Below are 26,965 nucleotides of genomic sequence, written 5' to 3' on the forward strand. Positions count from 1 at the left end.
AAAATATGTAAATATATATTATATTTGAAGAGGTTTAAATGATTGCATAAACCATGGACGAAGGAAAAATGAATTCTACACTCATGCTGTCAGAAAAGTGAAGGCCAGCGCGAAAGTCTACATTTTTGCATCTCTCTTTACGCTCTCTCCTTTTCTCTTTCTCTCGCTCTCGCTCTGCTCATATGGAAACAAATGCGTAACAAAAAGAGAGAGAAAAGAAGTTTATTAATCCATTAATTGCTCCAATATAGCACGTCCCAATTTACTATAAGTTGTGCTAGCACCAGAGAGCCTAACTCGGAATCGCGGCTTCCACGCGACAGGTACAGAGGCTCGATGGTATGAAGCCAGTGCTTCGGTTGCCGTTGGATAGAAGTAAAGACCAGAGTTATACACTGTCTGTTTTACTCTTTCGCGGCGTCGCCGGACAGACAGTGTATCAGAGAGCCCAACTTGGAATCGCGGTTTCCACGCGTATACATGCAAAGGCTCGTCCGTGTGAAACCAGCGCTTCGGCTGCCGTCGCATAGAGAAAAAGGACAGAGCTATACACTGAGAAGAAGAGAGCAGACATATATTCTTGACTCTCTCTTTTTGTGGCTATAGTCGTCGCGGTAGCCCACTGTAATCTCGATGCCTTTATCTCGTCGAAGAGATCAATTGCGAATAATGTTTAAACTTAACATTAAAATAAAAAAATTTTGTAATAATTGTAATGTATATTATGAATAAACTGCCATATATATATATATATATATAGAGAGAGAGAGAGAGATGTTTTTTATTGCCTTTGCGGACTACACTCTATCAAAGCGTATCCCGTTCCCGACAATTGTATCTGTCGCGTGGAAGCCGCGATTCCGAGTTGGACACTCTGGTGCTAGCGTGCAGAAAATTTTAGGCGGCTAATAATGAACATCTTTTCTACATTTATGAGTAAACCTTAAATCATAACAAATTACATTCGTTTATTCTGGTCGTTATCACCTGTCCATTGGTTTATTCCTTGTAGATCGACATTTAATACACCTATTACAAACCCGGGCTAAAACGACGATTAATATGGCGCAACCAATCGGAGTTATCGTCTAAAATTATTCAGTCAAGGATACCCGCCTTAAAATGAAATACGCAGAAATAGGTTATAACGCTCTCTACAGCTATCTTCTTATGTTCTGTATAGTTTAATCTAACTTAATCTTAAGTTTTAAACGTAAGTATAATCATCCAACAACAAACATCTTGTGCTTTTGCAAATTTTACCATCCACAGTAAATGGTAAAAGGTTGTTTGATATATATCAGAAGATTGTTACGATTATTTTACTATTGAGAGTAATAATTATAGAAAACCTATAGATTCCATGGCATTTCCACTAAATGATCAGGTCTACACAAAATCTTTTACTCCTAGGGAGTACGAGGTATATTACTTGGACACAATTAAAAATATCTTGATATACGTGTGTGCAGAAACATATAATATGTATATATATTTTTTTCGTGAATATTTGTTTGTAGGTAGAGCTTCTTTATGCCGCAAAAGAAAAAAATATAATTGTTTGTCTGGGAAAAAATTCTGAACAAACATTTCTTTCTATAAAACTAATTCAAGAATTTGCTACAAACAATAGAAGGTAACGATAAGATAAATTAATTAAATTTTCTATAGTATAAACTTGTATTTTTTTACATATTTAATTAATTTTTTTATTTATATAGATTAGTAAGCAATGGTGGAAAACGAGCAATATATATATTGAATGATGAGGATAAGTCTACAATAATAGGAACTTATATAAGACAATTAACAGATCTGAAAGTATTAGGATGCAATTTTGATGCACTTGAAGGATTTGACAAAAGTTTTGAAAGTTCTCATGTAAGAACAAATTAATTTACTCTCTTACATTCTAGTTTTTTATATATACATATATGTATTTTTCTTTTAATTAGAAAAAAAAAATTAAAATTTATTTTTGTATTTTCTTATTGTATATTTTATTTTTTATGTGCAGGTATTAGTTGGAACACCAAAAATCTATGCACAACTAATATCAGAAAACAAACTTTTACCATGCCACATAAATCTAGTCATAGTAGACGAGTGCCATAAGTCTATTGAAGATACTGATTTGAAGTTTGTTTTACAAACTTTTTTATTGTGCAACAATGTTCCTAGAATAATTGGGTTAGCAGTACCAGTGTTTAATTTGACCCAAGAACCTGGGAGATTGGGTTTAGAGATAGAAAAAGTAGAGGCTGCTTTTCAGTGTGAAGTAGAAACTGCTAATGATATTCTTTCAATAATACGGTAAGTTTAGACTGTCCAAAACCTAACACTCGCGTAATAAAGAGCAGTAGGTTTCGCTTCGCGTACATTTGACGCGAGACTCTACACGTCTCTTAATTTTTTAACATCGTTCTCTTTTGCAAATTAAGTATATCTAATAAATTATTATATACACAGTTATAGCCCAAAACCAAGAGAGTATGTTGTGGAGTATGATAAGGGAGAAAATAAAGACTTGTATAATACACTTAAAAATTGTGTGCAACATGCTATTGATTTTTTACGCGATCATCGGTATGATCCAATGGAGATTTATACCGAAGAATTTTACGAGGACATTCAGAAAATTCCAGACCCCATACAAAAACCTTTTGAGATGATGCAAGATTTTTTATATATATTAGAAACTCTTGGACCATGGTGTGCAGATCGCGCCGCTTTAACATTATTATTTTTAACAGAAAAGTTAAAGGTTAAAACTCCTTATGAAAGACATTACCTTTTATTAAACATGATGACATCGATTTTTATAAAAATTCGGTAAGTAACGTAAAAAAATTATATTAATATCTATGCGCTCAAAACCTTACGACATTGTATAATTTAGTGTGAAAATTATGTCAATTCACACACAGTGCTCTTTGTGATAATGAATTTCAACACTTATCCGAGAAAGAAAGGATATATCAATATAGTACTCCGAAAGTTCATCGATTACTGGAAATCTTAAAAATTTTTACTCCTTTTTATACTAAAGAAATTAACACCGCGGAGAATAAGGCTGGTAAGAGTTTTTTCTAATTTTTATTAAAAACACATCCAAATATATATGTACATCAAATTTTATAGGCATTTAAAAATATATTGTATTTTTCTCAGACATTAATTCAAAGAATGGTGTTACAAAAAATGATAAAAATGTTTCTCTTTTGAGAACACAGGAAAAACCTATGCATTTGAAAAAGTTTGGAGGTAATTGGAAATCTAATGATGACAATTACAAAAAACCGTTCAAATCGCAACGTTATCCCTGTAGTGGCACAGATCCAGATCTACTTTGTGGAGTAATTTTTGTGGATAAGGGATTTACAGCTAAAGTTTTATTTTATTTACTAAGTGTATGTATATAAATTTTATTACAATAATTATATAACAGATTTGCATTATAATTAATTATGATATTCAATTGTTTATAGGAAATATGTAAGCACGATGAAGATTTACATTTTTTATCTCCTCTTTATACAATTGAAAGAAATGTTGATGACATTGGTTATTCGAGAGATTTAGAAATGGAACATAGGAAGCAAGAAGAAGTTTTGAAGCGATTTAGAATTCACGAATGTAATTTGTTAATTGCAACTTCAATTTTGGAAGAAGGTTCGTAAACGTTTTTTAGTATCGTGTATGTATTAAATTTTTTAAAATTAATTTTACTTGAAAAATCTTACAGGTATTGATATTCCAAAGTGCAATTTTGTGATGAGGTATGACTTTCCGAAGAATTATCAGTCTTATATACAATGTAAGAGTAGAGCAAGAGCCATGGATGCTTTACATGTATTATTAGTACCACAAGATGCATCTAAAGAATTAATCTGGCAATTGGCTCAATATCAATATATAGAAAAGGTAAAACTTGGAAATCTTAATGTTAAAACTCATTTTTAATAAAATGTTAGTGTCCCGAGGTTCATATCGTTTTAGTGCAATCGTGTTAAATTATAATATTTTAAGCGAGAAAAAATATGAAATTTTTTCTTGCTGCAATACATGTCGAAATTAAATTAATTTTATTTTATTTTATTTTCTCGCGTATGTGCATCACTACAATATACTTCAAACATATTTTATACTTGTAGGCATTATTTTTCTTGAATGGACGTATATCTCGTGGCAATTTTATATTTATCGACGATTTTTGAATTGTTAATTAATTAATTTACACAAAAATTTTGATATATTACGAATCTACTAAAGTTTATCGAATATACACACGATAATATGCCAAAAAAAAAAGTTTTTTGATATTTAAATGCAAGAAAGAAACTTGTATCATTTTTCGCATCTGCTGTCGTAATTTGTAATATGCAACTGAGAGAACAGTGGAAAAAAAAAGAGGGGAAGCTTAATTAATTGTCGGGGTTATTTTTTCGAGTATTGCATACGTTTTATTTGATTTATTCGTGAACTTTAGTGTGTACCAGTTTTATTATCAACCTTTAATGTGGTTCATTATCTGTGCCAACCTCAGTCGAAAATTGTAATGGAAGAGCATCAATCTATTTTGTAGACTTTATTATTAAAATGTTCTAATAAAGAGCTAACTGAGGATGAAGAAAATGAAGCAGACATGTACGCTGCAATGATACCACATTACAAGCCACTAGATGGTGATGATGCTCCCAAAGTAACTTTTAATTCTGCCATTTCATTAGTTAACAGGTAACAAATTTTACATGCATTTTACAAACTTTTTTCTTATGTCTGATCGCTAATATTAATACTTTAAATCATACAGATATTGTGCAAAATTACCAAGCGATACTTTCACAAGATTAACACCAGAATGGTATATCGAAACAATGAATATCGAGAATATGAAGATGTACATTTGTTTGCTACGACTTCCTATAAATTCACCATTGAAATATACAGTTACGGTAATTAATTTTATACATAAATTAATTAAAACAACTTTTGTTTGAGTAAAGCACAATGATTTGATCGCGTAATTTCTTTCACGGGACGTGTTTGACAGAAGTGTCTTTTTTTATATGCAATACTTTATAATATAAAATTTATAATATGTATTTAATATTTTTTTTGTAAAATTATAGTCATATCCAATGCCGAATAGAGCGATGGCTAGACGTATGGCTGCCTTACAAATGTGTATCGATCTTCATCGAGTAAATGAGATAGATGACAATTTGTTACCTATTGGAAAGGAAAACTTTAAGGCTAAACCCGAAGATGCAGAAGTACCTGCTTTGCCAGATGAAAGCAGAGCCGATTTTTCGGAAGCCAGACCAGGAACGACAAAACGAAGACAATATTATTATAAAAAGGTATCTAACATTTTTTTTCTAAATCTTAAAAATTATCTTATATATTCATATCCGAATAAATAATTAACATTTACATTATTCTATCTAGACAGCTGAAGCACTAACGGATTGTAGACCAATAGTTGGAGTACCGTCTTATCTATATCATATTAATATGGTATTAAGTTGCCCTTTGCCTGAAGAACAAAATACACGAGGTAGACGCATTTATCCCCCTGAGGAATCGGCAATTGGATTCGGCATACTTACATTAAAAGAGATACCAAAGGTGGTAATTTTTTATATTTCGTGTTTTCTATTTTTTAACTTGTCTTTCATATTTATCTACGATTTATTTGACAAATATACACACACATGTAAAAACATATATATTTTACGTTTTTTTTTTTCTTTTTACAGTTGTGTCCATTCCCTATTTATACTAGATCAGGTGAAGTGCACGTACAATTAAAACTTAGTAAGAAAACTGTGATTCTGGATGACGTTCAGATAGAAAGAGTTGATGCGTTTCTTAACTACACTTTTACAAACGTGTTGAGGTTACAGAAATATTTAATGCTCTTTGACCCAAACGCTTCTGAGAATTCATATATAATTGTGCCGGTGAAAATATGTAAGTAATTATGCAAATAGATAAATGTATTAACAAACTTTATTCGTTTGAATGTAGCTTTTCGTAAAATCAGCATTTTTATAAAAAATTATATATAACAAAAACTTTGTAAACCTAACATTGTAAGTTACTTTGGAAATATCTTTCAGGTAAGACGTGCGAAGGATCGGACGTTAGCGTGGATTGGAATTTTTTAGAATGCATTTATCAGAATCGAAATACAGTGCCCACTAAAGTTCCTGAAGAAGATAGGAAGAATTTTAAATTTGATCCATCCAAATATTACGATGCTGTTATTATGCCATGGTATAGAAGTCAAGATCAACCTCAGGTAAATTCATGTAATTAAATAAAAATGTAATATACTGAAATATGTTCTTGTGTGTACTCTATGATCTTTCCTACACTTTTTTTTTAGTATTTTTATGTAGCGGAAATATGCACAAACTTAAATCCAAAGTCTTCTTTTCCTGGCCAAGACTACAGCACTTTCGAAGAATATTACTTAAAAAAGTATGGTATACAAATACAAAATCTCGAACAATCATTATTAGATGTGGATCACACATCAGCGAGATTAAACTTTTTAACTCCTAGGTGAGATTCACGAGCAATGAGTAATTATCAAAGCTATTTTAAATTTAGATCGATCTAATAATTTGTCCATTTTAGATATGTAAATCGCAAAGGTGTCGCGTTACCTACAAGCAGCGAAGAGACAAAACGTGCGAAAAGAGAAAATTTAGAACAGAAACAGATTCTTGTTGCTGAATTATGTGCTATTCATCCCTTTCCGGCATCTTTATGGAGACAAGCAGTTTGTTTGCCCTGCATATTGTATAGAATTAATGCTTTGTTACTCGCTAATCAAATACGATGTCAAGTTGCACATATGATAAATTTAGGACAAGAAAATCTGAATTCAGGTATATAACTTTAAATTAATTAAATAATTACAATTCGTTAGTTTATTAACAAATTGTAATTAAAACAAAATCCCGAAGTAACGAGTGTCGGTGTGAAAATTAATATTTATCGATTATTTTTTATTAAATTGTTTCAGATTTCGAATGGCCAGCCTTAGATTTTGGATGGAGCTTAGCAGAAGTGTTAAAAAGATCTAAAGAAACGGAGAAAACAAAACAGACTAAGAATGAAAATGTGCTGAGTATTTTATCTGTCAACGATATAGACGCTAGCGAAGATCAAACTGTGTCTAATGACGACGTGAATAATAAACCAAAGGCATTGTGTAACGAGATTGAAACAGAAACAGAACTGGAATCCGAGAACGTACAAACCGATGAGACGGAAGAAGATAGTGCCGACGAAAGAAAAGATGACGAATTAGAGATTGGTACATGGTCAAATGATATGGCATGGTCAAACAATGTGACGATAAGTTCTACGAGCTACGATGTGGACAATTTAAAATCGTTTCCTCTAAATGTAACTGTCTTGCCGCAAAGTTTTGGCTGGAATGACATTCGATACGGTTCTCCAACGTACGACTCCGATTTAGATGGTTATGAATCAGACGATATATATAGCGATGGTTTTATCGATACGTCTGAAGAAAGTGAGGATGAAAGTAGAGGTTTAAAGATCTCTTACATGGGAGAAAACATCGCCGAAGCTGTGGAGGATGAAAAACAAATATGCAAACAAGAGATTAATAAAAAGATTTTGGATCTTCTAGAAACGGAAAAAAATTTCGATAATAATTTTTGGATGTACGTGGAAAAAGACGAAGAGGCACTGCTTGCGAAGCACAAGGACGCTCATTACGAATTTGCCAAGAAAAAAGAACTCGATATTACGACCGATGGTACTTTTATACCTTGCAATTCTGAAATTACGATTAAGAGGAAAAACTCGTCAAACTGCCAAATTGAGAATAAAAACCCTAATTATACGCATAAAGATTATATAGAAACGGTTATAAGAAAATTTATTGATGAAATACTAAATAAGAAGCGTACTGAGCTCATTCGCATCGTGAAAAAAGAAACTAATAAGCTAAACGAGAGAAATTATTTAAATGACGATCTCTTTAGTTTTGATTACCAACCGGAATTAAAAGGCCATCCAGGGCCAAGTCCTAGTCTAATCCTGCAGGCTTTAACAATGTCTAATGCGAATGACGGCATAAATTTAGAACGGCTGGAAACGATTGGTGACTCGTTTCTAAAGTATGCTATAACTACGTATTTGTATTGTACATACGATAATATTCACGAAGGGAAGCTTAGTCACTTAAGATCAAAACAGGTCAGTAATTTAAATCTTTATAGACTTGGCAGGCAGAAAATGCTCGGCGAAAGCATGATAGCAACCAAGTTCGAGCCACATGATAATTGGCTGCCTCCTTGCTACTACGTTCCCAAGGAACTCGAGCAAGCATTAATCGAATCTGGCGTTCCTTCCGCGTTGTGGAATCAAGCCGACATTCCTACTTTACAAGCTGTGAATCCCACTGAAATCACTCAGCTCGTTAAAGAGACTGAGGAAAAACTTGTGATTATGAAGAGTGAATTGGATAAAAATGAAAGTCGACTACCGAATAATTTAGATAATTTACGATGCTTTATACCTTATAATTTAATTACTCAGCACAGTATTCCAGATAAAAGTATCGCGGATTGCGTAGAAGCATTGATAGGAGCATATTTAATTGCGTGTGGACCCCGCGGAGCACTTCTATTCATGACATGGCTAGGAATTCATGTTTTGCCCACCGAAGAAATTTGTGTGATCAGCGAAAACGAGCCGGAAGAAAGAATACCCGGTAGCACACCGTATGTCAAAGGAGTTAACGAACATGATGAAACTATTTGGACGCAAGTGAGTAATTGCATTTAAATTCTCTCGAAACTATACTTATCCGAAATTTTTTGTGAGACGCAGTTTTATAAAATATTGTGATGCATTTTTAACGCGATGAATATCTTAAGAGAGTTTAAATTATTTTAATAGACATTAATTTCTTCTCTATTAATTAATACTATAAATAACTTTAATAAAACTTTTAGATTCGTTATGGAAAATTGGAAGAGCCGCAAAATCCATTACTTCGTTACATTCCCGATCCGGAAAGTGAGTTACATATGATGCTGGACGGATATGAAGAATTAGAAAAAAGTATAGGATATAAATTTCGTGACAATAGTTATCTTTTACAAGCATTTACGCATGCTTCTTATCAGCCAAATAAATTAACAGATTGTTATCAACGTTTAGAGTTTCTCGGCGATGCTGTGCTAGGTAAATTTTTTTTTTTTAGTCAAGCTTAATTATCAAACTACAGTAATGACCGATACTATTCGTATAAAAATTATATCTTCCGTATTTCAGATTATTTAATAACTAGACATTTATACGAGGATTCCCGGCAACATTCGCCAGGTGCTTTAACAGATTTAAGATCTGCTTTAGTCAATAATACGATATTTGCCTCATTAGCTGTGAGATGCGGTTTTCATAAATATTTTCGACATCTCTCTCCTGGGCTAAGTGTGGTAATAAATCGTTTCGTCAGGATACAGGAAGAAAATGGGCATTCTATTAGCGAAGAGGTATAAAAAATTATTGTTTCTTATTGTTATCATTACTATAATTATAATTACGATTGATATTATGTCTGTATATCAAAGAAATGACTGAATATATCATGCATTTTAGTATTATTTGATCGGCGAGGAAGAATGTGAGGAAGCCGAAGACGTAGAAGTTCCAAAAGCGCTAGGTGATGTCTTCGAATCATTAGCCGGTGCTATTTATCTAGACAGCGGAATGTCTCTCGATGCAGTGTGGGGCGTTTATTACACGATAATGAAATCAGAAATTGGTAAATATATCTCATTAACGATAAATTAAACTTTAAATTATGTCTACTAAAAATGTATTGTATAATTACAGAACAATTTAGCACGAACGTTCCTAAATCTCCAATTCGTGAATTATTGGAATTAGAACCTGAAACGGCAAAGTTTGGTAGACCTGAAAAACTAGCTGATGGTCGTAGAGTTCGAGTAACCGTAGACGTATTTGGCAAGGGTTCTTTTAAAGGAATAGGCCGAAATTACAGAATCGCAAAATGTACAGCGGCAAAATGCGCCTTAAAAAAATTAAAGAGCAAAATACAAAATTATCCAAGGTAAAAGCTTTGCCAAAGTAACTTGCGAAAGAAAAAGAACATGCCACAAGACGTTACTAATATTCGAGGAGTAATCGAGTGAGACATTTACGTCGCAAGAGTAGTTAGATTACGAGTGTACTTACAAACTTTAAAACAAATTAAAAAAATGAATCTTTCGCTAGAAAGAACGTTATATCGTTACAGTATGACGTTAAGTCTTGACACAGAAATTATTGTGTACGAGCCTAATCGTGTTAATTGTACCAATAATTAACGAGTTGATTGAATAAGAAATAGAAATAAATAATGTGACTGATAATAATGTATAAAGATAAGAACGGTAGATAATACTTGAAATATTTTATTCAGTACTTTATGCAATGTTATCTCGTTTTAGAATTTTTGATAGTCGATTAAATATCTTAGGTACCAGATATCAATTAAGTATTAAATTTATAAAATGTATTCTTTTATATTTTCCTAAAAATAACAGCATTTATTCTACTCCGTTCATATTCTTTTCAAAGCGCTTTTATTGAAAACAATCGTGTTTCTTTGGTACTTTAATAATTTCATTTATCTTTCTACAATTTAGGCTCGGTTGGTGGCTCGTCAAAATATTTAATACAATTTTCATTATTCCAAAACTCTAGTCATGCTAGTGCTGTTGATTGTTTTATAATCTTTGATAAGAAACTTTCGATACATATGTACTGTACTAACGGAAAATTAATGCGAAAACGGTTGTATCTTATCTATAATGTAAAATAATTAGAATTATAAATTTTGTTTCCAAATTGTCACAATTTTTTTTGTAAAACATTTAATAATAGTTTTATTATTAAAAAAAAATTATTTTATTGCCAGATTATTTACATTTAATAATATTGAAACATTGCAGTATCATTATATTGTATTTTTTATCGCAAAATTAAAATCCAGTATTTGTACATTTCATGACTGATTTAAAGTGGTCTATTTATGATAAAGAGAATAAAACTTTTACATATCCTATCTTAAAAAAGCTTCATTTTTATATTTATACGTTCTTCCAGAGGTGGCATATGAGGCTTAATACCTTTCGACCTACGATCAGCTTGCACTGAAGCCTACAAGGAGGACGAATTATACAACTGAAAGTGTAATCTTACAAATCTATAGATCGAAATAGTAAGAGAGGAAATTTACCCAGAATTTTTTACAATTATTGTAATTTTGAAAGTATAGTTTACACTCATTACGGTCAGTTTGATTGGAATCGAGACATCTTAAGGACAGAAGGTGCTCCTGCAAATAAAGCAAACGCAGCTTGTTAACTAGCAGCCCTATTTTTTTTTTTTTTTTTTCACGTTTTCGTTCAATTAATACTTATATTTTTATTCACTTTGCATCGAGGAAACGAGAACCGAAAGTGTGCTCGCTTAATGATTTATTTTACCTTGTAACAAGGATTATCTGTTTCCTGATTATGTCGCATCACTCGTCTATCCGATCCTGTAATGCCATGCGAATCATTTTGCGTGCCCATTTCATCGGCGGAAAGTCTAGTACAGTGATATAAACATATCCTTAAATCGTCACGACGCGAACACCTAAACGTTCGATCGAGAGACTGCTGCAACGATCTCGTAAGATCCGTTTGCTCCATTTGTACTATTTGCACTCGATATCCCGCTCTCAAAAATTAATTGCTTGACATATTCACGTCGTGTGATTTTGTTGCTCGTTAAACTGAACATTCTACATTTCCTTTTCATTAAATTATAGGACAAAAAAAACTACCGTCGCGATACACGTACGTTTCCACCGTGGGATTTTTTTCTCTTTAATTTTATTAAGGTATCTTCTCCGAGGAAATTGGTTTTAATGAATTGACGTGGAAAAGAAAGTTACAGTCGTTACACCGGTACTATTGCGACATTATTTTTCAGCAAATGCCACACGTTTAATAAACATGTGATGCAGTTCCAGTAAACGGAGTAAATATTGCGAGGGATATCACACGCGTATGTACCTGGAGATGTTTCAATGAGAGTTAAAATATGAGCGACAAGCGTTCTAACCTTCCGATCGAGACTCTGTACCATGCCGTGTACATACCGTTGGAATACAGAGACCTACCAAATGAAGACGGTAATTTATCGCGCGTTTATAAATTTAATCACGCGTCGATTATCTGATTATAATGTAACTTAGCACCTCGTTGCACTCGTCCTCCAAGTATGCTTTCAACAATGCTAATTGTGTTAAGTGGACGGAAGCTCAAATGCTTTCGTTTTAATTTTTTTTCACCTAATTCTGATCACTTTCTTTTTGTTACAGAGCCCCTTCACGTTTATACAGAGATACAAAATGCCTTGGAAGTGATAAAGACGTATAAAAAAGGCCGTTTGAAAAGTTTTAAAAATTATTCCGATGCAGTCGCGTTTGTAAAGTTTGGATCCAAACAATTATTTTGTAATCATTCTACAACTACTACGACACAGGAACAATCAAGTAACTTTAAGGCGCCAAGCGCGCAGGAACTTACGACATTAAAGAGATTAATTCAGAGTGGAGATTTGGAGGCTGTGAAAAAAATGGTATGGGAAAATCCAAGATATTTAATCGGCAACGGAGATACGCCTGCCCTTTTGCAGGTAAAAAAATATATAACTACTTTATCTATCTCGATATGTAATCGTCATTATATTTACGAGTTTGTAATTAATAAAAAATAAAATAAAATTTTTTAACTTTAAAATTATTGCACACAAAATATTACATCGATCTTTTTTAATAGAAAAATTTTTTTAATTTTTAGATGGGCTCTCGATATAATGCTTTACATATAGCAGCGAAAATGGGTATGCCAGAAATGTGTGAATTTATATTGAATACTGTTGGGGATCCAAAATTCATACAGTGGCACAATGGGGAAGATGAATGTAAAAGTTATCTAAATCCTGCTCAGATTATGCAGGATTTATATTTAAATACTCCTGATAAAGGACTCAATGAAACTCCATTACATTTTGCTGTTAAATTTGGTTTTAAGGATGTTGTACGAGTTCTTGTTTCTTATTCTCAATGTATTAAAAACTTGCCAAATAAGTATGATCAGTTGCCTATAGATGTACGTTTTAAATAATGATTTACTTAATATTGTATTCGCATGCACATACGAGTGAGAAAATACGCGAGCGCTCGTGTCTACGCTATTCGTTTTATTACATACACTTTTTTTTTTTTAGATAATATGTAGTAGAAAACATCAAGAAAATGAAGCTCTAAAGTGCGAAATACGTAAACTATTGGAGGATCAATTTTATGTACCTGTATTAAGAACAGAAGGGAATACATGTCAACCTATTATCGGAGAACCGTTCTCGCCAACCAGTCCACTTGTAAGTAATTTACTAGTTCTACTCGTAACTATTCAAGATTGTATAAGCAAAATATTGAAAAAAGCAGATATTATTTTGTAAAAATTCAATAATTTATATTTATAGAATTTGAACAGAGATCCTATCAGTCCTCGTGTAGAAGTAAGAGCATTTGCTGGTCCAATGACCAAAACGCAGGCGATAGAATTTCGAAAAAAATGGAAAACACCACCACGCGTTATTCCTAAAAGAGGACAAGGCGATGCATTCGGTATAATGGGTAGTCCTAACTTAATTTTAAGGTTGCAAGACACAGAAAAAGGCTTGGAACGTGTTGGAAGGTATAATTACTAAACTTTACTAACTTATATTGTAATTACCTAGAGTATTTTTTAAAGTAAATTTAAATATAATAAAAATCAATTTGCTTTTCCTCGATTTAACGTTTAATATTTTTTTTTAGAGATCTTGCCAATGAATATCAAGTGTCTTGGAAAGAATATTGGCCATTCTTAAAAGATTTTGTTGATTTTCGAACTGATGAAGGATTGATGAAACTCGAAAAATATTTAGAGCAAAGATTCAAAGATAATGAAGAGCTATTATTTTATTTGACGGTATAAAAAGATATTAAATAATATATACCTAACATTTACGTTAACTAATTCTAATTTTTTCCCCCCCTTTTTTTTTTTTTTTTTGTTTAAATAGACTCTGATTAATTCCGTGATTACTGATGTATACGAATCAGCGGATTGCGAAGAAGAGTCAGTAAATTGCCAACAGATGCCAAAAGAAATGGATACCAGTAACGAAATGCAATACTTGTCTGATGGATTAAACATGTGCTCATTAACTACTGAAATCGATAATGATGAAGAAGATACAGGTATCGCGTGTTTAATAGCTCTTACATTTCGCAAAGGAATAAATATGTTTTTTCCTTCTTTGTGAAATTACCAACTTTCATAATTATAAGTTATACATACAGTTAGACTAATGAAATTAACGTTATTCTTTATGTAACTATTATTTTACAGATAGTATAAAATTTTTTACACCTCCATCCACGTCAGAATTTCCAAATAATTTCGATGACGATATGCAAATTGCAGAAGAGGGCCTTATAACATTTATTGAAAAGTAAGTAATTTATTATTGCTTTTTTCACAAAGCGAATTTATTTAAGCAATATCTTATACGTTTCTTAATACTTTTAGATCTTCGCCAACGAAAGTAGATTACGCTGTTTATAACGCACTACCGCCTGCAATTTCTGCCGATACATACCCTTGTATTTACCGTTGGCGACACGATATGAAATTAGTTAAAAAACGTGATCCGTACAAGTATGTACTTAATAATTTATAAATCTATCACTATATAAATAATATCACAATTTGCAGATGCATAATCCTATCCCTTTTTTTTTCTTTTGCAGATTTAATATGAAACCACTCAGGAGAAAACTATTTACAAATAATTAAATATAAAATATCTATATCGATCGAATTAATTTTATCGATAATCTAAGTTGCCAAATTTTGAGCTGTTTAACAACTCGACTGTTTCATATGGATTATACCGTATTAGCAAAAAAAAAACAGAAGTTAATTCTCTTATAAATAATTAACATTAATTTCGAAAAGTTTTAAACTATTTTAACGTTACTCAAACTGTATAACCTTCTTTTTGTTTGTCGTTGAATAAAGAAACCGTACATGTATTTAAGGTAAGATAAGAAAGGAATATATTTTGAGACGATTTTACAAGACTTTTAACTAGAAACCTTCATGTCCCAATTTTTAACATTTACTAGAACAAACCACGCTTCGCGTGCGCTATTTTTCGACATGTCCCAATTCGTGCGCGTCATTATAATTGGAGACATTAATTAAATATAATAATTTCTTGCCGGTTCAAGAAACCTAATTACAAAGTACGAAAAGAAATCATGCGACTTTCAGAGCGAGGGAACGAGTTTGCTATGCGACTTGCCGAAAATCCTGCCTGACTCTTTGCCGAAATAAACGAGAACGGAAACTCACGTGTCACCGAAAAGCCAGCGATGCCGTACAATTATTTTATAATACAAATTAAATCTATTCTCGTAGCCGCGAAGTGAGCCAAAGTAGTAGAGTAATATAGTCGACGACGGGTTATCGGTTCAAGGGTTTCAATTACAAATTACGATAAAAAAAAAAAAGAAATGATGCGACTTACCAATCTGCATACAGCGGAGTTGAGGAATGCTGCCGGTGACTGTAACATAAAATAAAAAATATTAATATGCTAGTAAATTAATAAGATTAATAAAAAACGAGATAAAAGTTTTTTTTTCTTTTAAAGATTTTATTTAAAATAATTTATAATCACCTATAAGTTGCTCCGCCGATGCAGGATGCCACCCGGGCCTGCTCATCCTCTCAGATGGGACGTGACGAGCCATCCTTCCGCGCACTGGAAACTCGCGAATGCACTCCCGTAAAAAAAACGCCCGAGAACTATCGGCACACCCGAAATGACCGACGAACCGGCCGCGGTTCGTATTATTAATTTAATCGGCGTTCGGTACTTTTTATCACTGCACTACAGCGGAGGTCCTCTTGATCTGTAACAAAAAAATGACAAAATTATTTTATAAATTCAGAATGTAATTCGGAATGTAATTAGGAAGGAAAATTGATACTACTTACCCCTGGTTTGCCCCGCTGGTGCAGGATACCCTTCCTGGGCCTCGTCCTCCTCTGAGATAGCAGGTGTCGAGTCATCCTTCCGCGCGAGATAGTCCATGACACTTCCGAGATAGTCCACGACACTCGCGAGATAGTCCACGATACTCCCGACCGTCTCAAATCTTCAAATTCGATACGAGAAACGGGCTACGACGCACGGATGCCTCGACATTTTCGTTTCGAACTCGGACCGCGTGCTCGTCATGACCTCTAGTTATACGCAATAGCACGACTCACGTACCTTGTTACCAGCTTGCGAACAGGCGATCGATAGAGCGCTGTGATTGGTCGGCGCGCAAAGGTCTATTCCACCTCCCCCCAAACCCCGCGTCCATAGTCTCCCGAGGGTCTTTTAAATAAGATTAGCGTATACTTCTTTTTATTGTTCACAGTTTATAATTACAATAAATGCTCATTACTAAAAAATAATGTATTGATCAATGTATCCTCGATCCTGTTTCTTCGTCACATCTCGCGCAGATATATATCACGTATTTTACACATAATATATTTATTACCAATAACTTTTATTATATGCAATATATATATATTACTTATTTTATAATAAAGAAAACATTTTTTTAATTCCTTAATTTTTTTTTAAATATAATTAATCGTGCATATATTTTTTATCATATATCTTTTTGCTTATTTATAATAACATATATTTTTCTAATAGCGAGAATAACTTGTTTAATTTAATCAAGCGTTAATGGGAGTGGGTGGTGTCTGTTTTAATTGTAAAATAATCGAACGCATTCGGGAAACGTCCTTAGAAGTGCGAGATGATTTTGGATTAAATTCGCAAAGTTTGGCGATGCGTTCCCATTCGGTACCCGGTTCAACTTCGTCTGCCTCTGCGACAAATTGCTTCTCCGCATTCCTATTCGTAAAAAATAAATGCATATTAGATCAGTGCAAAATACACATTATATTAGTTAGTAATGTAAAGAGATAAAGAATTAATGGGCATATTTTATTAATGTATCCCAGAATTTTTAAAGAAAGAAAGAAATTCGTATTGCTTTTAAATTATCATATGATATGAGCAAAAGTATAAGCCGCAGCTATTAGATTCAATGTCAGACTTGATTAAAATGTTTTATAACATTCATTATATTATACACGAGCAGTAGCGCTTAATTCACAAATTTTATTTTTATTTTAATTTATAAAAATACCTTTTAATACAATTAGAGTGATTTGTAATTTATCATCGATGGTATAAAAAAATGAAGTGCACTTATATCGTTTAAGTGAGCTTATGCATATTGCGAAGTAAAGACAATTTTGAGAATATTTTTATTATGCAATTTAGTGCGATCTTAAAGTAATTTATTAAGAATTGCGATATAATAATTGAAATGGTGAAAAAAAAGTGCGTGATTATCATTTTGATTCGCATTCTAAGCAAACACAATTTCGGCTTTTTTAAAGCAAATCATGTTATACAAACATGCATAAATTGTAGTAAAATGCATGTTTTCATGCGAATAAAGATATTTTAACTTACTTGGCTGACTCCCTAAGAAGCGAAATGGAAATAACACAATTACATTTATATATAATTTTCTTTTTAAACTATATGTAATACGTAATGTTAAACTAATTATTCACATTAATCTTATATAAATAATGCAATGAATTTAATTTAAAATATTAATTAAATCTCAACAATATATTTTAAATTTCCGATATATATTACTCCATCTTTCAAAATATACGTATTGCATTATTGTTATGTACAAGCTTTGTTAATAGATATTCAATAGATGAACAAAGAGTTCTAATTTCTAATCACAATTTAATTTAAGCTTTAGCTTTTTTTTTCTTTCCACGACATAGATATAAAAAAAAAGAATAAAAAATTTTTACAATTACCTGTTGGTAGTTTTCGTTTTATTAATAGCTTCCGCGTGATGCTTATACCATTCTTCTAATTCTTTCTTTGCACTTTCTTTCCATTCTTCTTTCTTTTTTTCTTCCTCTGCGTCTAAAAAAACATTTTTATCTTTATTCGAACAGTCACAAATAAGTATTACATATTTTGCGATAAAATTGACAATTTTTGTTACCTTTCTCTTCAAGACGAGCCTTTTGTTCCTCTCTCCATTTTTTAATCTTTTCAGGTTCTTCTTTAACTGGTGGAGGAACTGCTGGTTCTATATTTGAAATAACATAAAATAATTTGTAACAACCACTTTTTGTTTAAAACAAGATATAAATATCGAAATAATTTTATACCTGATGCCGCGGCTTGCGCGTCTGTAGACTGCCCGATCGTGTCTACAATTTCAAAACTGCCTTCAGCATCACCCCCTGGCCCAACTTTTAGATTTCCAAATTTTCCAGATATCTCATCTGAAATATTATTATTTATTATATCTATACATTTAATACAAATAAAAAGTGTACAATTAAACTTTGAAAACACTCTCATTTAATTATAATGTAAAATTAATAGTGTATAAAATTTGATTTACCTTCAGTTTGGCCAGATGCAGCAGCAGCTAGAGTTACAGCCATTGGTGTAATATCATCTTCCAAGCCAGCTAGTTGATCTTGCTCCCTTGCCAAGAACTCTGCAGCTGGATCCACATCCGGCTCGTTGACAAAATTGTCACCAAATGCATCCATGGTCTAATCTAAAAAAAAAAAAAAAGCATTAAAAAAAATAAAATAATAAGTACACATATTACTTTTTAGAAAACACAATGAGACTACATTACTTGACGTTTATACTGAGTTACAGTAACGATAATAACTGTGAACAATATAAAAATAATATTCTAATAAAAAATATTTTAATTTCGTAAAACGAAGTCAAACGTCAATGTTTAACATTTAAGGTTAACCGAACTTCTGTACGATAATAAAGTGCACTATTAAAGTTTCGTTTAGCGTTTAACATTTTTTTTTTTTCTGTAATTGTATTTATAAATTTGCAGTTACTTACCGTAACTTACCGTTGTCGTACTAAGAGAAACTATCAAAAAAATATCTGAAAGTATCGTCGCTCGTGGAGTAAGACACCAGGGTGGGCGTGGTGGGCAGGGGGGCGAAACCAGGCGCCTCTATCGCTGGCTCCGATACTAGTGAACTAAAAGCAATGACGTTATGTCGCGTAAAATTCAAATCAATACGCGCGCACGTGCATTATATTACTGTATAATTTTATTTTATATAAAATAATTAATTAATTTTTAAGTGTGCAAAATTGTTTTTTTTTTCCTCACTTTCTTACACGTTTAAACATCGTAGTTCTAAGTAGTTCTAACTAGGATGTTTAAACGTGTAAGAAAAGTAAGAAAAAAAAAAAATTTTTTTTAAATTAATTATTTAATTTTTTTTTTTAATTAATTAGTACTTATTAAGAAAATATATTAAGGAATGTATCATATTTTTCGATGATTTCGATAATTTATAGTTACATAAGCTAGGTAGATAAGCTGCGATGTAGTTATCTTTTTAAACAACCTACTTCCGCTGTGAGTTTAGCAGCAAAATTACGTAAGTACGTAATTGAAGTCACAAAACAAGTTGTACATAAAGCACGAGTACAGAATTTAACAAATATCGACGATGGATTACCTAATTTGGTGCGCAACTTCGTTAATAATATTTCTAAGTTTTTTCTACGTGTATGCGAAGTACAGGCTGTCCTACTGGAGTAAACGCGGCGTGAAAACACTTCCAACGCATCTGCTTTTCGGCAATTTCAAAGACTGTCTTACCTTAAACAAGCCACCAGCAGAGATACTGCGAGAGATTTACAACAGCGCTGATCCGGACGATCCTTACATCGGCTTCTACATCTTCCACAAGCCCTTGTTGCTCCTGCGGGATCATGATTTAATCAAGCAAATAATGAATAAGGACTTTGATGTCTTCCCGAATCGGCGATTCGGTTCAGGTCTTGAGAGAGACACGGTGAATTTAGACAGCATTTTGTCTATGAAGCAGCCGAGATGGAGGTACGTGAGGAACAAATTGACGCCAGTTCTGACCGGGCAGAAGCTGAAAAACATGATATCATTAATGACCGATTGTGGAAAAGTCATGTTGAATTTTATAGAAAAATTACCAACGGATAAAACTGGCCAGAAAAAATGGGAAGTGAAAGATCTTGGTAGTCGTTATAGTGCCGACGTTCTAGCTTCCTTGACGTTTGGCGTTGGCGTAAATTCATTCGATGAAAAAGAGAATACCTTCTGGGAAAATGGTAAGACTTCGCACCGATTCTATTTGAAAGATGTTAACAGCCTTGCTTATAAATTATGATTTGCTGAAAATTAGAAATTGTCTATTTTAATTATGTTAAAAATATTTAGAAAAGAAGAATGTGTGCTTATCATAATACCACTTATTAAAAATGTATAATTACATATATAAAATTATAATTTAGATATTTACAGGTGTCACAATTTTCCGAGGTTTCATGCGTAATATCGTATTCATTATTCTCTTCTTTATTCCCGAGTGGGATTTTTTGATAGCGCCGTTTATAAAAAAACCAGCGAATTATTTTCGTAATATTTTCTGGGATGCCATGAACACCAGAGAACAGCTAGCGTTTAAAAGAGGAGATATGATAGATTCTATGCTGGCGCTTAAAAATGGAGAACAAAATCCGATTTACAGTAAGGAACATGTATCCCGTGGTTAATTTGTATAATATTCTGTTATTAATATCTTATTAATTTAATTATTACTTATTTAATTTTCGTAGAGTTCGAAGGTGACAATTTACTAGCTCATCCCTCCAGTTTCTTTATTGCTGGATTTGAAGCGACTGCGACTACTCTTGCCTTCGTTTTACATGATCTGGCGTGTCATCCGGAGCACCAAGAGACTTTGTACAAGGAAATACAGGCACACCTATCGGGAAAGGAAATGACCATGGATTCAATCAATGAGCTACCTTTCTTAGATTGCATTTTAACCGAATCGTTGAGACTACATCCACCTTTACCCGTGACAGATCGAATAGCCGTGAAAGATTATAAGGTGACGTGTTATATAAATAACTAAGTACCTTTACATAATTGCTTTCATGATAATTATATACGTTGATTTTAGGTGCCTGGTACTGAATTAATAATTGAAAAGGATATTGCGGTATACGTTTCTGTAAATGCGACAAATCAAGATCCCAAATATTTTTCTAATCCGCGAGAGTTTATTCCGCTAAGGACGGAAAAAGTGGAAGACAAAAAGTTTTACGAATCCTTAGCATTCGGTATCGGGCCACGATCATGTATAGGTAAGTTATTCACGTAACATGAAAGATATTTTTATTAATATTTATATATATATGTTAATGCTAATTTACTTAAAATTTTAGGACAAAGATTGGCTCTATTACTCGTAAAAGTGGCGATAATTACCATCCTTTCAAATTACACTTTATCTTCTGAAACAGATAAAAAACATGGCTCAAATAGTAACGACGCTTTTCATGTATTTACGTATGCGGCTGATGGGCTATATGTACAATTTAAGAAACGTAATTAATGTGGTATAAATTATTTGCTCGAGCTCGATATTGTAAATCTGAGTATCAGCTGACTCTTGTTGCTGACAATACCTGTTTGACGACGATGGCGTCTCGTAACGAATTTCCTTGGAACCTCTCGATTATTAAATTTTAGAAGGTAAAGCCGGATCCCAAACTTACCATAAAATTCTATATTTACAAATGCATAACAGAATATATCTCTTTAAATTTAAATTACAATACCATATACTCGTTAAAACCAATTTATCGTCACGTACATGCATTTTACGTATACACTTTGCATTGTACGATCGCAAAGTGTATGATTTTTATATTCAGGTAACTATGCATTATAAAATATCCGTCGTACACGACTTTTAACAGTAGGGCATGGTTTATGTTTTACCATTATTTGTGCTAAAATATAATTATCCACTAAAATAATCGTAATTTCTCATTTGCACAAGTTTATGCAAAACACTATAAAAAAAGATTAAATTAAATTAGATTATATTAGATTATATTGCATGCTAGTACACTCTCACAAGGGAAATATCTGCAACTTATTTTTGTGAACGTGTACGTATGTACTATAATATTAAATAAATTGATTTGCGAGGTCAACAGTCTTGTACTGCTAACGTTTAAGAAAAAAGATAGTTTCTAAACGATATTTTTGAACACTGTATGCACGTCTCATGCATAATAATATTTGCTACCATTTTACAGTATAACTTAAAGTTTCGTTTCGTGTTTCACTCGTGTTCTGAGTAATTGACTTGGTCGCAAGGCACCGTGAGAATTGTTTGAGAAACAATTATTATGGACGTTGCACTCTACATTAGGACCGGTGATGTCATTTTCGTCATCATTTTCATATACGTGACGCCTCTGTAAGATTTCGTCATAATTATGACTGTGATGTGCTTTCGTTTGCATTTGCATTTCCGAGTCTGTTTCATCCTCGTTATCAGCACTGTCTACATCACCTGAAAATAATTGTTATTAGTATTAAATAAAAGTGCAGTTTATGATTATTACCTTAGAAATATTTCTGTTATATACAGAATTGTTCTGTTATACACGGAACAATTAAAATTTATAAATAACACACTCACCATCTGAACTGTTAGTGGATGGTAAGTAAAAGCGCGAGGAAGATATTTTATTATTTCCGACGCGGCGTTCCCGTTCTCTCCCTGCGGCGTTAGGATTATACTTAAATTCGCGAGGCAACGTGTAACTTCTGGGTAATGAGACTTGACTACCCTCCATGTCGCTGATTTCCGCTTCTTCGTCGTCTTTATTTTTAGAACTTTCTTCAACGCTATTCTGATTAGCATGCAATCTAACAAAATGGAATTTAAATTAACGTGTCATTAAGAATCGATCGATTAAATGGTTAATCAAATTTTTATTACCTGTGACTAAGGTACCCAGGCGGTGACCAATGTGGATAATTATGCGGAAGACATCGCGGTGCTAATAATATTTCTGGCGTGTCCGCTCGTTCTCTTTGAGGTGCGGTTCTCCACGAAGGATGCGAATTGGGGTAGTACGGAGACGATGGCGGCGGAGGTAAGAGACAATGCATTTTCACGGGAGGCCAAGACGATAACCCGCTACCACCATTCTGTTCAGAGAACGACGGCGGAGATGTGAATAATGGAGAACTCGGCGAAGTGTGCAATTTTGTGTTTGGTGGTGGTTGCTGAGTAGATGCTGAAGGCGAAGACGAGAACGATGACGTGGAAGCGGATGGCGGTGGGAACAATTTTCCCTCCTTAATTTCTTCTTGTATCGCTCGTAATTCCCGCAACTGCTGCTGTTTTTTCTCTTTCAATTTCTCGCGTATTAACGTAACATTCAACGAACCACCAATTGCTATATCAGTATCATCTTTGCGATCATTGGAACCATCATTCTGTATTAAAAAATTAATTAAATTATTGGTATTAACAAATAATAGCAAGTAAATTTCTTGTACCTACTTGTATTATATTAATGGGCTTTTTCCAGAACGGAATTAATTGCCGTGATCCGTTGCCCACGTTGAGCCATTGTTTCGAGTCGCCTATCGCTGCTACAGAATTAATCACTGTACCCGTTTGCGACTGCGGCGGCGGCGGTGGTACGAAGCTTGTCGGTTTCTTTTTCTTACGATTCGGATTTACCACCGTTGGATTTGCAAAACGGCAATTAAACACGCCCGGTATACCGTTATTACTTAATTTAACTTTTCTCATGCCAATACTAATATTAACTTTTTTTTCTTCGTTATAATCAATTTGCTTTTCCTCTGTATTATCCTAAAAATTCAAATAATTATGTAGCGATGCTTCCGAGAAATCTGTTTCACATCATACCTGATTAGATAACGTAGTTAGATTTGTACCAGTCATTCTTCCACCAGCCTCGTACCTTAATCTTCTTACATGAAAAAATCTGTAATAAAAAAAATATGTTATATTGTAATAAATAAAAAAAAAAACGTAATACAATCGTCATATTAATAAATATAAAATAAAATATATTTACCTGTAATAAAGACCCATGAAAAACATGCCACTAAAAAATAAAGCTAGTAAAATAAGTACTAAAGTAACTGGATGTAAATGATGTTGATGAGGCAAAAGATCGGCGCGATTAACACCAGCTATCCATACACCGATGAGTAAACTGTTCTCCAAGAACATTACAGTATAAAATATCACCTGTAATTATCATAAAAATGCAACATTAACATAACATATAAAATTACTTTAAAAAAATTCTTGGTGTTTCAGCCACTAACCATTTTTTGACGATGATTCGTCTCGTGTAGATTAACATATGCGAATATATATACAAAGGCGAGAAGAGAAGCGAGGAAAGTCTTCCTAAGAAGAGGGAGTCGCTCGCCACCATGGAAAAGTCCGTCTGGCGTGAGTAGTAGCCACGTCAACATAGACAACCAGTGGAGGGCCATCACGATCAACAGCCACTGTCCCCCGTATAGAGAAGCGTACGCGACTAATGCTCCGACGCGAGCACTCACTGTCCCTAAACGCCAGAATAATTGCGCCAGCACCCCCAGCCATGTTAACACTAAACGCTCTAAATTACGCAAACGTGCGGCACCCTTGCTAAAACTGGCAACCGCCCAGCACACGCTCCACAGGGAGAGTCCCGCCGACACTACTGTCAGCTCCTGTAATTTACTGCTGTCTTTGATCTCGCTCTCCTTCAATTTCTCAGCTGCTATTTCACTGTCGTCAGTAGCGCCGAATAAAACGTACAGCTGCAGAAGTAGCATCGGAGCGGCTTCACAAAATGCGTGTATCAAGCGTAATACACAGAGCTCCCGTACCTGAGATAAAGTCCACAATAAAATAAAAACGTAAAAGGAAGAAGATAATCCTCTGTTAAAAATTACGTACCTCGTGCTTCACATAAGTTAAATTTACTGGAATAAATAACTTGAAATATCTCCATAGCACGCCGACTTGAGTGGAGTGAAGTAATAGAACACAGCCTATAGTCCAGCTGCTAATTCTTTTCACTGGACTTATGTGACAATTGTTTGATGTGCTATTTGTTAATTTACCTCTGGCTCCCCAGAGATACCATCGCAAGCTGACGATCTAATAAAAGTAATTATGCAATATTTAATATTGTAAAATCGCAAGTGTAAGAACAAGGATAATATTTTTCTTTTTATACAAACCTGAGAAGTTAGTAGAGAAGTTGCTATAAAAGTAATGCTTAATGGGAACAATATGAATGGTGCTGTTGCTTGATGAGCAAGAGCATACACCATTGCGAAATCAAAAACGACATCGCAGAAGTAGGACGCTAATGAAATAATATTAAATAATACATCACACAGCGGCAAAAATTCGTGCTGATGCTGTGGTTGATGACACTGGGCCATAATGGGCTTTTACTGCCCATTTGGAATAATTAACAATTTTTTATTTTAGCTTTATCAACGTATCCTTCTTTTCCTGCAAATAAAATAATTTATATATTTTATTAAACTGTATAATAACTAAAAAAAATATATATATAAATTTTTTAATTTTATAATTAAAAATAAGTCTTTTCTCACGAGTGCTCTCTTTGTATAAATTGTAAAAAATATTTTCACATTTAAAATTAATGTATCTCGTAAAAAATTAAAGTGCATAAAATTAAAAACGTACATTGTTTCGAAATCACAAGCAGAATAAAAATTACCAATAGAAATTTCGTGCTAGAACGGTTGCAAGTCACAATGTTTCATGTCTCAAGTAGGCTCATTTGTCCGTTATGCGCAAGGGTCAAACTGTACGTCGCTCTCGCGACGTCGCGAGGTCCGCGTTTGCCCTGCGCCGCATTCAAAATGCACCCCACGGCACCTCGGTGCTCACGACGTCGAGACGCGCACAGACGAAATTTTTAAAGGCCCAGCACAACGGGCCAGACACGCAACAATGTCGGCGCGTATAAGCGCAGCGTGGGATCGCGCGCTCGCTCAGCGCATTCCGCGCGTGTCATTGACGAGAGCGGCGATCACAAAAATCACTCTCCCGATCCGGACGCTGCCGCCGTCGCCACCACCGCCGCTCGCGGGGAAGCTGGATCGGCGGCGTTGGTATGCGCGGAATTCGCCGCGGAGCACACGTTTAGAGAACGCGCGTTTCCACCTGGAGCGCCGCTCCCACCACCTCGCCGCCGCTATTACTCGACCGACCTTCTTGGCCGCCGTCCGCCGATCCTTAAGACTCCTCGCCGTCGTCGTCGTGGTGTCTCGCGTTCGTTCGCGTGCTGCATCTTCCGCGAGGAACTACGGTGAATCGGGTGAATCCTGGCGCCACAGCGAGAGAACGCGCGTATGAAAACGTCGTCCCACGCATACCGATCCGCCGATCTACCTGTTGATTCAGTGCAATTCAATGCCGCCGTCTCACGCGTACTCACCGCTCCCTCGCTCTCTTCGACTCTCTTCCTCTTCTCTTTCTCCTTTCTTCGCTCACATACAATCGCAGCCTCCTCGTAAACACCTGGCGCCGCCGGTGAGGAACGCGAGAGAGAGCCTCACCTTAGGCGGCCTGTACCCGGCTCCTCCATCAGATTTTTTCCGGTTATTCTTCCTCCCGCGTACCGATCGCCTCGATACCATAAACGCTAATGCGAGACTTCGGGACTCCGCTCCATTGCGCTATCCTGTACGGCGTCCCGCGGCATGAGCACGTGTAATTTTTAATAAGAATAAAAATTCATAAATAAAAAT

The 26,965-nt window shown here is 34.1% G+C and overlaps 6 protein-coding genes across 11 annotated transcripts; 3 read left to right on the forward strand and 3 right to left on the reverse strand.

The window, feature by feature from the left end:
• The first annotated feature begins 1,158 nt into the window (after positions 1 to 1,158).
• Positions 1,159 to 10,911, forward strand: Dcr-1 (endoribonuclease Dicer-1). Its single transcript, XM_070665178.1, has 22 exons — positions 1,159 to 1,423; positions 1,521 to 1,636; positions 1,722 to 1,881; positions 2,018 to 2,313; positions 2,470 to 2,832; positions 2,928 to 3,076; positions 3,172 to 3,410; positions 3,489 to 3,672; positions 3,746 to 3,924; positions 4,586 to 4,737; positions 4,814 to 4,955; positions 5,133 to 5,363; positions 5,452 to 5,631; positions 5,763 to 5,976; positions 6,126 to 6,307; positions 6,395 to 6,573; positions 6,649 to 6,902; positions 7,040 to 8,820; positions 9,009 to 9,240; positions 9,331 to 9,551; positions 9,658 to 9,823; positions 9,895 to 10,911. The coding sequence occupies exons 1-22, from the start codon at positions 1,364 to 1,366 to the stop codon at positions 10,134 to 10,136; spliced, it is 5,922 nt and encodes a 1,973-aa protein (XP_070521279.1). The 5' UTR covers positions 1,159 to 1,363; the 3' UTR covers positions 10,137 to 10,911.
• Positions 10,912 to 11,009: 98 nt separating this feature from the next.
• Positions 11,010 to 11,762, reverse strand: LOC139107546 (coiled-coil-helix-coiled-coil-helix domain-containing protein 7). Its single transcript, XM_070665240.1, has 3 exons — positions 11,553 to 11,762; positions 11,303 to 11,401; positions 11,010 to 11,223 (listed from the first exon to the last, which is right to left on the reverse strand). Exons 1-3 carry the CDS (start codon positions 11,760 to 11,762, stop codon positions 11,131 to 11,133), a joined length of 402 nt encoding a protein of 133 aa, XP_070521341.1. The 3' UTR covers positions 11,010 to 11,130.
• A 344-nt stretch (positions 11,763 to 12,106) lies between these two features.
• Positions 12,107 to 15,245, forward strand: Ankle2 (ankyrin repeat and LEM domain-containing protein 2). The gene is made up of 10 exons (XM_070665203.1): positions 12,107 to 12,247; positions 12,437 to 12,753; positions 12,918 to 13,229; positions 13,348 to 13,500; positions 13,606 to 13,820; positions 13,943 to 14,096; positions 14,191 to 14,368; positions 14,520 to 14,622; positions 14,700 to 14,828; positions 14,921 to 15,245. Exons 1-10 carry the CDS (start codon positions 12,157 to 12,159, stop codon positions 14,964 to 14,966), a joined length of 1,698 nt encoding a protein of 565 aa, XP_070521304.1. The 5' UTR covers positions 12,107 to 12,156; the 3' UTR covers positions 14,967 to 15,245.
• Positions 15,246 to 16,576: 1,331 nt separating this feature from the next.
• On the reverse strand, positions 16,577 to 19,314 carry Clc (clathrin light chain). 3 transcript variants are annotated; one of them, XM_070665233.1, is made up of 7 exons: positions 19,171 to 19,314; positions 18,698 to 18,859; positions 18,459 to 18,575; positions 18,290 to 18,376; positions 18,096 to 18,207; positions 17,728 to 17,739; positions 16,577 to 17,097 (listed from the first exon to the last, which is right to left on the reverse strand). In XM_070665233.1, exons 2-7 carry the CDS (start codon positions 18,849 to 18,851, stop codon positions 16,917 to 16,919), a joined length of 663 nt encoding a protein of 220 aa, XP_070521334.1. In that variant the 5' UTR covers positions 18,852 to 18,859; positions 19,171 to 19,314; the 3' UTR covers positions 16,577 to 16,916. The 3 variants fall into 3 exon arrangements, with proteins under 3 accessions (XP_070521334.1, XP_070521335.1, XP_070521336.1); XM_070665234.1 differs by having other exon boundaries at positions 19,181 to 19,266; XM_070665235.1 differs by lacking the exon at positions 17,728 to 17,739.
• Positions 19,315 to 19,670: 356 nt separating this feature from the next.
• On the forward strand, positions 19,671 to 22,751 carry LOC139107534 (cytochrome P450 6k1-like). The gene is made up of 5 exons (XM_070665217.1): positions 19,671 to 20,436; positions 20,630 to 20,854; positions 20,944 to 21,221; positions 21,294 to 21,477; positions 21,559 to 22,751. The coding sequence occupies exons 1-5, from the start codon at positions 19,797 to 19,799 to the stop codon at positions 21,726 to 21,728; spliced, it is 1,497 nt and encodes a 498-aa protein (XP_070521318.1). The 5' UTR covers positions 19,671 to 19,796; the 3' UTR covers positions 21,729 to 22,751.
• On the reverse strand, positions 21,959 to 26,850 carry LOC139107522 (uncharacterized). Of its 4 annotated transcripts, none has more exons than XM_070665190.1 (10): positions 26,653 to 26,850; positions 25,418 to 25,697; positions 25,131 to 25,334; positions 24,506 to 25,060; positions 24,250 to 24,425; positions 24,078 to 24,156; positions 23,703 to 24,020; positions 23,133 to 23,635; positions 22,830 to 23,059; positions 21,959 to 22,700 (listed from the first exon to the last, which is right to left on the reverse strand). In XM_070665190.1, exons 2-10 carry the CDS (start codon positions 25,622 to 25,624, stop codon positions 22,447 to 22,449), a joined length of 2,526 nt encoding a protein of 841 aa, XP_070521291.1. In that variant the 5' UTR covers positions 25,625 to 25,697; positions 26,653 to 26,850; the 3' UTR covers positions 21,959 to 22,446. The 4 variants fall into 4 exon arrangements, with proteins under 4 accessions (XP_070521291.1, XP_070521292.1, XP_070521290.1 ...); XM_070665191.1 differs by having other exon boundaries at positions 26,426 to 26,850; XM_070665189.1 differs by lacking the exon at positions 26,653 to 26,850 and adding an exon at positions 25,930 to 26,395.
• Positions 26,851 to 26,965: the final 115 nt, after the last annotated feature.

Source organism: Cardiocondyla obscurior, linkage group LG13 (assembly GCF_019399895.1).
Source record: "Cardiocondyla obscurior isolate alpha-2009 linkage group LG13, Cobs3.1, whole genome shotgun sequence".
Taxonomy (NCBI): domain Eukaryota; kingdom Metazoa; phylum Arthropoda; class Insecta; order Hymenoptera; family Formicidae; genus Cardiocondyla; species Cardiocondyla obscurior.

Excerpts from the sequence above, each read along its gene's own strand:
- Dcr-1 (XM_070665178.1), top strand. The coding sequence starts at position 1,364 with ATGGCATTTCCACTAAATGATCAGGTCTACACAAAATCTTTTACTCCT. Across the intron at positions 5,364-5,451 it reads GACAATATTATTATAAAAAG|ACAGCTGAAGCACTAACGGA; the intron begins GTATCTAACATT and ends TATTCTATCTAG. Across the intron at positions 6,308-6,394 it reads GAAGTCAAGATCAACCTCAG|TATTTTTATGTAGCGGAAAT; the intron begins GTAAATTCATGT and ends CTTTTTTTTTAG.
- LOC139107546 (XM_070665240.1), bottom strand. The coding sequence starts at position 11,762 with ATGGAGCAAACGGATCTTACGAGATCGTTGCAGCAGTCTCTCGATCGA. Across the intron at positions 11,402-11,552 it reads CAGATAATCCTTGTTACAAG|GAGCACCTTCTGTCCTTAAG; the intron begins GTAAAATAAATC and ends CTTTATTTGCAG. Across the intron at positions 11,224-11,302 it reads ATAATTGTAAAAAATTCTGG|GCTTCAGTGCAAGCTGATCG; the intron begins GTAAATTTCCTC and ends TCCTCCTTGTAG.
- Ankle2 (XM_070665203.1), top strand. The coding sequence starts at position 12,157 with ATGAGCGACAAGCGTTCTAACCTTCCGATCGAGACTCTGTACCATGCC. Across the intron at positions 13,821-13,942 it reads GGCTTGGAACGTGTTGGAAG|AGATCTTGCCAATGAATATC; the intron begins GTATAATTACTA and ends ATTTTTTTTTAG. Across the intron at positions 14,369-14,519 it reads TAATGATGAAGAAGATACAG|ATAGTATAAAATTTTTTACA; the intron begins GTATCGCGTGTT and ends ATTATTTTACAG.
- Clc (XM_070665233.1), bottom strand. The coding sequence starts at position 18,851 with ATGGATGCATTTGGTGACAATTTTGTCAACGAGCCGGATGTGGATCCA. Across the intron at positions 18,377-18,458 it reads CGCGCAAGCCGCGGCATCAG|AACCAGCAGTTCCTCCACCA; the intron begins GTATAAAATTAT and ends TTTCAAATATAG. Across the intron at positions 18,208-18,289 it reads GGCTCGTCTTGAAGAGAAAG|ACGCAGAGGAAGAAAAAAAG; the intron begins GTAACAAAAATT and ends ATGTTTTTTTAG.
- LOC139107534 (XM_070665217.1), top strand. The coding sequence starts at position 19,797 with ATGGATTACCTAATTTGGTGCGCAACTTCGTTAATAATATTTCTAAGT. Across the intron at positions 21,222-21,293 it reads TAGCCGTGAAAGATTATAAG|GTGCCTGGTACTGAATTAAT; the intron begins GTGACGTGTTAT and ends CGTTGATTTTAG. Across the intron at positions 21,478-21,558 it reads CGGGCCACGATCATGTATAG|GACAAAGATTGGCTCTATTA; the intron begins GTAAGTTATTCA and ends TTAAAATTTTAG.
- LOC139107522 (XM_070665190.1), bottom strand. The coding sequence starts at position 25,624 with ATGGCCCAGTGTCATCAACCACAGCATCAGCACGAATTTTTGCCGCTG. Across the intron at positions 25,061-25,130 it reads TAACTTATGTGAAGCACGAG|GTACGGGAGCTCTGTGTATT; the intron begins GTACGTAATTTT and ends ACTTTATCTCAG. Across the intron at positions 23,636-23,702 it reads AGCCCATTAATATAATACAA|AATGATGGTTCCAATGATCG; the intron begins GTAGGTACAAGA and ends TTTTTAATACAG.